The sequence below is a fragment of the Lotus japonicus genome, chromosome 2, assembly GCF_012489685.1.
Source record: "Lotus japonicus ecotype B-129 chromosome 2, LjGifu_v1.2".
Classification (NCBI taxonomy): Eukaryota; Viridiplantae; Streptophyta; class Magnoliopsida; order Fabales; family Fabaceae; genus Lotus; species Lotus japonicus.
This window is the reverse complement of record NC_080042.1, coordinates 19,307,724-19,320,162: the sequence shown is the minus strand read 5'-3', so window position 1 is coordinate 19,320,162 and position 12,439 is coordinate 19,307,724. Positions and strand designations below refer to the sequence as shown.

At 38.2% G+C, this 12,439-nt stretch overlaps 1 protein-coding gene across 1 annotated transcript; it reads right to left on the bottom strand.

The window, feature by feature from the left end:
- Positions 1–1,895: 1,895 nt before the first annotated feature.
- On the bottom strand, positions 1,896–3,050 carry LOC130736181 (F-box protein At2g26160-like). The gene has a single exon (XM_057588025.1). The coding sequence runs from the start codon at positions 3,048–3,050 to the stop codon at positions 1,896–1,898; it is 1,155 nt and encodes a 384-aa protein (XP_057444008.1).
- Positions 3,051–12,439: the final 9,389 nt, after the last annotated feature.

Below are 12,439 nucleotides of genomic sequence, written 5' to 3'. Positions count from 1 at the left end.
CAATACCTTCTTGTTTATTGTAACCTTGTCAACTAACCTTGATTTGTTTCTTGTGAGATTTCCATCTTCATCTACCTTGTTTCTAAAGACCCATTTGGTGCCTATGATTGATTTTCCACGTGGTTTAGGTACCAAGGTCAAGACTTAACTTCTTTCAAATTGATTTAGCTCCTCTTCCATTAGCTTCGTCGTGTAAAGCATGAGAGACATCTTTAGGCTTAAAATTTCAGATATGAGAGCATAGTCATTTTATTCTCTAAAGGACATCTCGTTCTTAATCAATATGACACTCTTCCAATTACTTGCTCCGGAGGGTGATTGGTTATGTATCTCCAGTCTCTTGGAAGATTAGTACCATCGTTCATAGTAATTTGCTCAGACGATTGGATTGGTATGGTGGGAACGACCTATGTTGTGCAGACAATGTGTTCCAATTGAACGATGCTGGTTTGTCAGATGATACTGGCTTGTTGAAATTAGTGATGTTTTTGCTATTTACAGAATTGGACATAGCCACATAGGGCATAGGATGCAATGTATCAGAAATTAATAATGACCTCATTTTACTTGAGGAAAACAATTAAATTGCCAAAATTGTCTAGTCAGTTTTAAGCATTGATTTAAAAAAAATCAATGTAAAACAAGGCTAGTATGTTAAAGGTAATCTAGTTGTTATAGTATTATTTCATTTAAATTTTTTTTAATGATGCAAGAACTTCCAAGTATTATTTTATTTAAGGGAGAATTTAATAGATACAAGGACTTTCATGCTAGCTTTCTATAGGAACTTCCATACAAGAACTTCTCTGGATTGAGCTAAAATTATCATATCCGAACAAACAACTAAATTAGGAGTCTGTTTGGTTTTCAGTTGAGTGAATGTGAAAACACATTCACTCAATCCAACAAGTGTATTTCGTTGACTGAATGTGCATTGGAAATCGTGATCTCGAATTCCAATACTTCAAACGGACTTCCTAACTGAAAACCAAACATGCACTAGATCAAGTAAGGTGAAAATACTTAACTCACCGGAATAAAAAGGTAAAGGTATCTACAGAAATGCTAAGCTAGAAAGAGCATGTAAAAGAAGAAAGAATATGCTACAATTCGGAGGCTGTTTAGAACTTCAAAGAAGGGATCTCCTTATGTCAGGTAGTAGTTAGGCTGTTTAGAACTTTAAAGGAGGGATCTCCTTTAAAAGAAGGGATCTCCTTATGGCAGGCTGTTTAGAACTTTAGAACTTTGCTTCTTACATAAGTAAACAACAAGTTAGTCAAAAACTACCTAAGTATAGAAAGAAAGTTCAAGGGATAGTAAAAACAAAAACATGGAACTCACCACTCAGCGAAGCCAACTTGCATTTCACCATAACTAACTATTGCACCATTAAATGTTTATAGTTAAAAAAAAAAGGTTGTCTAAATGACCCATGAGAATTAATATTTCTTTGTGAAAATTTTGGGGTGGTATATTCTAAAGAAGCTCCACAACTGCCATGAAAATATTGGGTGGCCATGGCCACCCTCAGGCAACAAAAAATCTGTTTGGAAAATTTATAACATCGTCAAATTAATGGGCACAAAGGTGCCACCCGTAGTAACAAAGAGATAGGGCACACAACCAAGAGGAAAAAACAGAGAGAAGAAAGATACGGAGTAAAACAGAGCAGGAAATGGGAGGAAAAAAAAACATCGATGCTCTAAAAGAATTAAAGAACAAACACTTGTAGAAAATAAATCATAATGTAACCTAAATTTTATTTTTTTATTAGTCAAAATAAATCAAACAAATCACAGAGGTGCTTTAAATCCTTATACATGACAAAGTTCAAATCCAAGTTCCAAACAAGAAACATAATAGAAAAAGTAATGGCACATGACATATTATGTCACCTAATGGTTAAACAAACTAGGGCAAGGCCATAAAGGGTTAGGAGTCTTTAACATGGAATCCTTTAAGCTGAAACAAAAAATTCTACCTTCATGAGTAGAAATATGAAAGTAGATGCAATTCCCTTCGAAGCCATGGTAATCTTGAGCTGACAAAGAGAAATTAGAGTCTTTACCCAAAACAAACACAACATCACCCAAGTTTTTCACAACTTCCCATCTACCCGATTCCTCATTGACCTTGTAAACTTTAATGTCAACTTCCTCGTGCAAAGAAAACCCTCTTATGATCATATCAACCACATAGAGAATTCCACCACACTCCACCATTTTCTTCTTTTTGCCATTATGCCACATCCACAATGGTTGTGTAAACTGTACCAACTTCAAGGATGAAGGATTGATCCAAAAAATGGTTCCCAAATTATCTATAACATAAATTTGCCTTTTATGAATGATTATATCATGATAACTATGAAAACCATCATAATAATTCAAATTCATCATGGTCCACTTCTTATCTCTAGTCTGACGAACGTACAACTTTCCATCATCATGAAATAAAGCACACATCATTCGATCCTCCACATGAAAACTAGGGAACAAGACCACTTTACAATCGTTGTTAGAATTAGGATTACCAGAGAGATTAAATGCTTCAATCAATTCCACAGCCTTGAAGTTCATGATATTCAACACCCTTGGCGAAGTGTCAGATGAGGAAGTATGAGGGGTGTTAGATATAGGATATCCGCTAAAAGGATTTAAGAATGGAAGCAACACAGATTTCGACATTATAATCCACCCTTTTGAAGAAGAAATTGAGGGGTCTTGATCATTGTGAGGTTCATGTGATACTGGTTCCAGACGATATATTTTCGTTTGGAGGAGGCAAGATTTTCCAGTACCGAGAGGAATCGCAAATGGCTTGTGTTGCGGAAGAGGGTGAGCGGAGCGCCATGTCTTACAAACACTACGAAATCGGCGAATTTCGAATGTAGTATTGTCTAGGTTGATTAAATGTCTTGCTATCATTGTCCACAACCCTGTAGGAAGATCTAACCATTGTACTCTTTGTCTCTTTTCCATTACAACACGATCATTAAATCCAATATCGCCCAACGTCTCCACTTCCTCATCAGAACTCTTGTATTTCATATCTCTCTTTCAATGAACTATGCTCGCTTCTCACCAGGGGATGAAAAAAAGTAGTCAATCAATCATCAATATATATACAAGTAAACTTCCCTTAACCTATACATTAATAATAATATTAATTAGTTATTAAAATCCTTTAATATCATTCATTATATTAATTACTAATTGTAATTTTTCAGCATTTAATATTTAAAAATAAAAAATTATCATTATTTAAAGCTTAATTATTAAACACAAATTTGGAAATATATTTTAAAATTAAAATCAATCAATCATCAATATCTATAAGTAAACTTCGATTGAAATATACATTAATAATAATATTAATTACTTATTAATATCCTTTTATAGTATTAATTATATTAATTACTAATTGTAAATTTTATACGCCTTTCATATTTAATAAAGATATATATATATATATCATTAATTTAATTTTAATATTAATCACAAATGGAGAAAATAATTAAAACAAATAGTAATAAGTAAAAGAGAAATTGAATCATTTTAATAATAACAATATTAATTATTAATTCATAATCATTTACATTATTAATACATTAATTACTAATTGCAAATATCTTTAAGTTTTCATATTTATATTAAATACTAATATTAATTCAATTTAAATTATTAATCACAACTTGAGGAAAAAAATTAAACAATAAAAGTAATAATCAATCAACTTGACCTCTCCATTAATAACAATATAATTAGTTATTGATAACGTTTTATATTATTCACTAGATATTATACCCGTGCGTTGCACGGGTTTATTTACGATATTTTTTAATATTATATGAAAATTACTATAGTGTAATTATATAAATAATAAATATTAAAATATTTCTTCAATATAAATATAATAGAAAGAATTATTGTGTTTAGACATCTAAATATATAGTATTAGAGTTTCTTTGATGCATTAAATTACTTGTATTAGAGTTATTTTTATGTGAATAAATGATATTACTGAGACTTAATAAAAAAATTTGAAAAGGAAAATATTATTAATAACATAAGAAAACTTGAATTTTTTTTCAAATAATACACACATGCAGTATATTTAATAGTAAATATCTTATAGAGACATTTATTTAATTTTGAAACTATTTTTCTAGATTGTTCATTAATAAATTTTATCTTTCCTATTATTTAATTTATGGACTGGGTGTGTAAGACCCAAGTTTTTAAGCTTAGAATAAGTGGAAGAGATTTCCATTTACGATTAGGATTGATGTATTGTGAAAGGAAACCTGAACAAGAGTTTACCAAATGAAATAAATTTATGAAGGAGAAAGTTCAGGAAAAGTCAAAGGATCGTATCGAAGTCGATAAAAGTTATAGCACGATCGTTATACGCTTAAACCTAGGTCAGAAACCCTAATATATAGCTAATTTTCATTTATAGGCACGATGGAAGTTAATTCCAAAAATCTTCAGAGAAATGTTAGAACTTCTCTTTTTCCATATATCACAATCGTTTCGAGGCGAAACTCTAGGATCTACGAACGTCCGATTCCAATCATCAGAAGTTTGCCGAAACCGAAACCCTGGTATTTCAAAACCCTAGAAATTCTTGACAATGAAGACTTTTTTCTATTCAGAGCTTCAAATGAATATTCCACTCGCGTACACCCATTTCTCTTGATGATTTCAATCTTTCTTCAGAAGGAAGTTTTCCATTCCGACATTCGATGCAAAAAGCAACTTATCGGGTAAAATAGTTTTATACCGACTATGCATTAGTTGCCAAAAATACAAGGAGACATCTTTTTAGTTTTGGAATTCTTTCGCCGAAACATATCCTAGAATTCACGGAGAATGACGCCGGAAAAATCAGATTCGCGAAACTTTCATTTTCCCGCGAATTCCCATCTTCTATATATAGCAAACAAGTGAGAAAAAAACACAAAACTCCTCCATTTTCTCTCCTCAAGGCCGCGAGTTCATCCAAGGAAGAAGGTGAAGGTATGAAAAACGGTAGAAAGGGGGGGGTTTGAATAACGTTTTCAGTACAAAACTACCACCTTAAAGATTTTAACAAATCTTTTCGAGAACTAAGTGCAAAAGATAGAGATAGAAAAGCACACAAGGATTTTATCCTGGTTCACTTGATAAATCACTCAAGCTACTCCAGTCCACCCGTTAAGGTGATTTCTTCCTTCTTAGAATGAAGGCAATCCACTAATCAGGTAAGAGTTACAACTGCACTTGAAACCTACAAGTGACTAACAATTACACTGACTTAGCTCACACTAAGATTCACTCTCTTAGTCTTCTCTAGGATCCGATCAACCTTGATCTCCTAAAGGAAAATCAAACAACTGTTTGAGGTTGGTGTTTACAAGGGTTTGCTTCTGAATAAGCTGAGTGTAAACTAAATAAATTACAAGATGAAAGAAAGCTTAGAATATTTTGAATATCTTGCGCGTGTGTATTTCTTCTTAGTTTCTTAGCCGCTTCTTTCAATCTTCAGCCTCTATATATACTCCAAGGATTAGGGTTGAGCGTTGCATGGGAAATGCTACCGTTGGAGGGCAGTTCTGGAAAATCCAGCTTCTGCTGTGGCTGAGAACGTTAGGTAGGTCGTCAGGAAGGTACACTTGCTTTTGTACTTGGATAGCGACTTGACCTTTTAACCTAGGAGACTTCTGATCAGAGGAATGCTTCGTATTGGAACTTGTAAAGCCGGTTGATCAGAGTCAGAGGGAAAGCACAGATCCTCTGACCATTGTATCTTCTGATTCTGAACTCAGAGGGAAGTACATGGCCTTCAGAGTTTCTTGCTTCTGGACTTCAGAGTTTCCACTATTCAGCTTCTGGATCTTCAGAGTCTTCTACACCATCAGAACATCTGAACCTTCAGTGTTTCTTGGTTGTCAGAACTTCTGGATCTTCAGAGCTTCTAGCGACTGAGTCCTCATCAGAGTTTGTATAGCTTCAGATCTTCTGAAGCTTTTCCACTGTTCATACTGAACATGGTGAATGCGAAAGCGTTGCTTGGGTTACCCTTTATACACAGTGCTTCTGATTTGTGTGAAATTGAGTCAGGGTCAGAGCCTGTAAATAGCATACTCAGAAAAACACGTTAGAGTACCACAATTGTTCATATCAAAAGGTTAACTTGTAATCATCAAAACATAGAGTTGTACTACTAGATCAAAACTTGATCTTACAATCTCCCCCTTTTTGATGATGACAAAACTAAGATTTTTGATGAACAATTCTTAAACATTAAACTGAATTCACTCAGAGTTTAGAGATATAGAATAAGACTTATCCTGATATGAATAGTTTATCTTGCTCATTCTGAATTCAAGTCACTGCTTGATTCTGAGCTTAGCTCCCCCTGAATCTAATACTTGATGAAAACGTTAGTAAAGTCTAGATTCTGAGCTAAATCATATAAGAGTTCAGAGTGAAAAGCTTATGACATAGATGAAAAACGAATAATCAGAGCGCATAAGTGATCAGAGTCATGGACAAGGTATCAGAGTCTTGGGTATCAGAGTCAACTTAGAATCACTTCAGAAGAAGTGAAATGTATTCCTTGTATTTGCCCAGTGACACATCTATGGTCATGAAGGTGGAACTCTTAAAATCTCCAAAAGAAAAATAAGTCACACTAACACATCTTACACATCAAAAACTGGGTTTACTCCCCCTTTTTGTCATAAGCAAAAAGCTCGGGGTGTGAAAAACTTAGCTTGAAGTACAAGGTACTCCCCCTTAGAGAAGGTCTAAGTTTAAATAAAATGAAGACGATGTAAGAATCAGAGTGAGGCGATAATAAAAAGAAGAGTTAATGCAAGGGATGAACGTTTACCACCGGTCAAGTGAGTAAATAGAAGGGTCAGTTACCAAGAACTTAACCTCGAGAAACTGTAAGAGCATTAACTTTCAGAGAGAAAGTGAAGCCTATAAAAACGTTGGAGAGAAAGGTAAGCTTCACATCTCGAATAATTTTCAGTAAGAAAAATGGCATCATACAGAATGGCATTAGAAGAGCTCAGAAGGAAGGCGTTTGAGGAAGATATGTTCCTCAATATTAGGCATCCCGATGGTACAAAGACCATACAAGAGCTGACGAAGACACTGCTGGAAGAAGATCTTGGTCCAGAGATGGAGAAAGATCTGAAGGAGTTCCTCTGCTTCGTGGAAGAGATTCAGGAGCTTTGCCAGCGGGAGCTGAATCTGCTGGAAGAGAAGGAGACTGTGGAAAAGAGACTCAAGACGACAGAAGATAGTCTAGAAAAAGATGATCTGAGCATCGAACTTGGCAACATAGAGTATGCATTGGATCGTCTGGAGAAGGAAAGAGTGGAGCAGCGCCAAGAATGCAGAAGAATGAGGAAGGATCCTCCATTCTAGATATAGGGAATAATGTATGATGAAAAAAAAAAAAATGATGTAAACATAGAACAATTATGAATAAAACAGGTTTTGCAAACATATGTGACACAAATATATATAGATTTATGCATATAGAATCACAAATGAACAAATTAAAATAAGTAAATAAACAGAGTTTAAATAAAACAACGTTAAATAAAAAGGAAAAGGAAGAAAAAGAAGAGATCCTAAAAACTAAGGTTTGTCAGTACGGCGCAGAAGTTCCATCATCATGTGCTTCATCTCAATCAGCATGGATTCATGAGTGTCAAGACGTTGTTCCATGATGTCGAGTCTGGATGAGCTTGACGGAGTAGAGCTGGAAGGAACGTTCTGAGCAGCTTGAGGTTCTGGAATGGAAGCAGAAGCAGCAGGAGTAAATAGAACTGGTGCAAGTCGCTCTGCCTCAGCCTCAGCTTCAAGACGTTCTGCCTCAAGTCTGGCTTGTTCAGCCTGAGCTGCTGCTTGACGGGCAGCTTCTTCTTCTTGTTCTTTCTGTCTCTTGGCTTCTTCAATGGCTTCAAGAAGCTTGGTTCTCTGTTCGAGTTCATGAAGAGCCACCCTCCTAGCAAACCTTTGCTTTGCAGCCTCAATGCTCTGACTTCCCTCTGCATGCAGGAGCTGCAGCATAACGGGAAACTGAGCCACCAGCCAAGTGCTCAACTCGTTCCACTCATCAGCCACATTTTCAGCATTCTCACTGAGGTCAGTCTGACCGTGCACATTGCGGAGCCTCAAGGAGGCTTCATGATTGAAAATATTGATGCACTCAGAGAGAGATGTGGGTTGAAGGTGAGTATAGGGAATGATGGAGAGGTTGGGTGCAGGAGAGGCTGGGTGATTGCTGCTATGAGCTTCAGAGGCACCTTGTGGAGAACCAATGTTAATTATGGGAGCATTGGGTTCAGAGGTTCCACGGTGAGGGTCTGAAGTTTCAACCAGAGGGTGAGGTGATCTAACCGAGGATTGGTTAGATACTGACTGTTCAGGTTCAGGGTCTGGTTGAATTGGCTCTGGTTGGTCAGGGACAGGGTGAGCCTGTTGGACTAAAGGGTCTGCCTCTTGGATAGGATTGGCCAAGATAGGGTCATCTGGGTCAACTAGACGTTCAGGTCTAGGGCCAGGATATTGCCTAGGGCTTGGACAGGTAAGGTAATAATCTTCCAAGGCAGATACCTTCTCTTTCCTAACCTCCATGAATTTTCTAAGTGATTCAGAGGTATTGGAGGGAGGAGAGTCAATGACATTGATGGGGAAGGATACAGGTGTGAAGGCTGATGAAGAGTCTGTATCCGTGGTTCTGACCGCAGGACGTGCTGATGCTCTGGGAGCAGAGTGATCAGACGTTCTGGGTTGTGGTTCTGTTGGTTCGGGTTCTGGTTGGTTTTGGATGATGGGTTCAGAAAGTAATGGGTCATATGGAATGGTGAGGAGAGAGGTTGGATCTTCTGACCTCTGCAGCAGCTGGTTCCACCCGAGTAGGCTTCACCACAATTCGGACTTTCTTCTGCTTCTTCTTTGGAGGACCATCCTCACTATCATCACCATCATCATTATCAGGCTTGCTCTTCGCCTTCTTGATCAGAGGGACATCAGATTCCTCTGAGGATTCGTCCAGAACCATCTTCCTCTTGGTTTTCTTCTTGGGAGGAGAAGGAAACTCTGGAGCTGGTGGAAGTCTGCTGACGAAATCATCAAGGTCAATCTCGAATCCTTGAGCCCTGAGGTCTTCAACATAGCATCTGATGGCTTCAGGATGGTCTGCTTGAGTCCACAGAGGGTAGTCATTCAGAGGCATTCTTCTTCCTCTGATCTCAGAAGATGTGTCCTCATGAGCAGGAGCAATCTTCTTCTGGACTAAGCCCATCTTCTTCAGAGAGTTGGCGGTGAAGACATCGCTAACAATTGTGCTCAAGTCCTCTGTGCAACCAGTCTCGATCAAATCTTGCACCAAGTTGCTCTCAATGAGAAAGTCTGAGAGCAGCCTCCCAAAAGGGATATATTTGATGGCTGACTTGATGGAGGAGGTGGTGCGAGACTTCCGGATGCATTCCTTCAAATAGGAGAACAGGAAGTAGGGAAGGCAGATCTTCTCCTTGTCTTGAATGAAGAACAGCATCGCCTTCTGATTGAAGTTGATGTAGTCTGGAGAACTGCCCTTTGGTCGTTGATTGATGCAGTGGAGCAGGATCTTGTGCCAGATTCTCAGTTTGGGGTGAAGATCCATCACTTTGTAGCTCGTCTTGCCCGGTTTGAAAGTGGTGTACAGGGCCTTGTTGACGATGTCCTTGGTTCTGGGTTTCAGCTTCGATTCCGTCAGTGAGAACCGATACCCATGAGCAGTTTCTGCACCAAGCAGATTCACGAAGGACTTCTCCGTGATGATGATCTTCCTACCCAGTATGTAAGAGACCACCTGAGTGTCATCACAATCAGCGTGCTTCCAGAATTCCTTTACCAGCTTCTCATACACCGGTCCTCGAAGTCGATTGAAGTAGTTTCCCCAACCTTGAGCTTGGACTTCAGGACGGAGATCAAACCCATTTGCAGCCAAGTTGTCGAAGTTGAATCTCCATTCTGCAAGGACTTGGAGTTCCTCAGGAGGAAATACACAGTGAACGGCACAGCCCCGTTCTGCAATAGGAACAACCTGCTCTTGAGCTTGAGCTTGTTCTTGTGCTGGGTTCTCAGAGCCCCGTTGACCCGTTGCTAAACCGACTACCATGTGAGGGAACTGAGGTGCATCTGCAGTTGATCTTCTGGTTTGTCTCACCATTTTGAAGAGGTTGAAGGTTTGAGGTAGAAGATGAAGTTTGAAGGATGAAGAGAGATCGAGAGAGAATTCGAGAGAAAGGCGGTTTTGAAAAGCAGAGAGTGCGAGAGTGAAAACCGGAAGTGAGAGAGAACGTGTGTGTATAGTGGGTTTTATCAAATAACCGTTGTTGATTCAAAAAGCACTTTAAGATCAACGGTTGAAAATTAAAGATAGACAGTAACAGTAAAATACACAATCACACACAGGAGATAAGCATATCTACACGCAATCACAACAGACTGTCACACGGGCACAAGGAACTATGCATCAGAAATTCTGACGCACGTGTTGTTGTCTCAGCTTCAGAGTCAGTACCAGTGGGCACACACACTCTGATTGAGTTACCTTCTGGACTAGACATCTTCTGATCAAGAAGTATCATAGTCAGAGGTTCTGATCTATCTTCACTCTGGACAAAAGTCCATGTTTAGATTTTTCAGAATAAAATTAAATCTATCTTCAGCTAAGGGCTTTGTAAAGATATCTGCCCATTGATGGTCAGTATCAACAAACTTCAGAAGAAGTACGCCCTTCTGCACATAATCTCTAATGAAGTGATACTTTACCTCAATGTGCTTTGCCCTTGAATGCAAGATAGGATTCTTGCTCAACGAAATTGCAGCAGTGTTATCACAAAAGATTGGGATATTGCTCTCAAGGATCTGATAATCCTCCAGCTGATGTTTCATCCAGAGCATCTGAGTGCTGCATATTGCTGCTGAGATATATTCTGCCTCTGCAGTTGATAGAGCAATGGTTGATTGCCTCTTGCTTGCCCATGAGACTAGATTGCTTCCCAGAAATTGACAATTTCCAGAAGTACTTTTTCTCTCTGTTCTATCTCCAGCATAATCAGCATCACAATAACCTGAAAGCTTATACTCTGATGTTTTCTTATACATCAAGCCAAGGTTAGTGGTGCCTTTCAGATACCTTAGGATCCTCTTAACAGCAGTTAAGTGGGTTTCCCTTGGATCTGATTGGAAACGAGCACATAAATGAACACTAAATAATATGTCTGGCCTAGATGCAGTTAAGTACAGCAGTGAACCTATCATGCCACGATAGAGCTTCTGACATACTTTACCACTTATATCTTCCTTTTCCAGAATGCATGTTGGATGCATTGGAGTCTTGGCCACTGTAGATTCCAGCATATTGAACTTCTTCAGAAGTTCTTTAGTGTACTTGCTCTGATGGATATATGTTCCTTCTGGTGTTTGATTAACTTGTATTCCCAGAAAGTACTTTAATTCTCCCATCATACTCATCTCAAATTCAGCCTGCATCATCTCAGAAAATTCTTTGCATAGAGATTGATTAGCAGAACCAAATATAATATCATCAACATAAATTTGCACAATTAAGATATCATCTTTATAAGTCTTGCAAAAGAGAGTTGTATCTACTTTACCCCTTACAAACTCATTCTCCAGAAGGAATGAGCTAAGTCTCTCATACCATGCTCTGGGAGCTTGCTTCAGACCGTAGAGTGATTTCTTTAATTTGAACACATGGTCTGGTTTCTTTTCATCTTCAAAACCTGGGGGTTGATGAACATAGACTTCCTCTGAGATATAACCATTTAGGAAGGCACTCTTTACGTCCATCTGATGTAGAACTATGTTGTGATTTACTGAGAAAGAAATCAATAGTCTGATTGCCTCCAGTCTTGCTACCGGAGCAAATGTTTCAGTGTAGTCTATTCCTTCCTGCTGGCTGTAGCCTTGAGCAACTAGCCTTGCCTTGTTTCTGACTACATCTCCTTTCTCATTTAGCTTGTTTCTGAATACCCATTTCGTTCCAATAACATGGACATTCTCAGGCTTCTTCACTAAGCTCCAAACATCGTTCTTGGAGAATTGATTCAATTCTTCTTCCATGGCCAGAATCCAATCCTTGTCCTGAAGAGCTTCATCTATGGACTTGGGTTCAATTAAGGACACCAATCCTTTCAGACTCAGCAAGGTCTCTTCAGAGGGTCTGAAGGCAGATCTGGTTCTGACTGGTTCATCTTTGTTGCCCAGAATCAATTCCTTAGGATGAGCTGCAGTGATTCTGCTCTTCTTCAGAGTTTGTGAGTTAGAGGGACCAGCTTCTTCCTCTGGTCCATCTTCCTCTGGCTCAACTTCCTCTGGAGCTTTGCCTTTGTCAGAGACATTAATGCTTAAATCTGCAA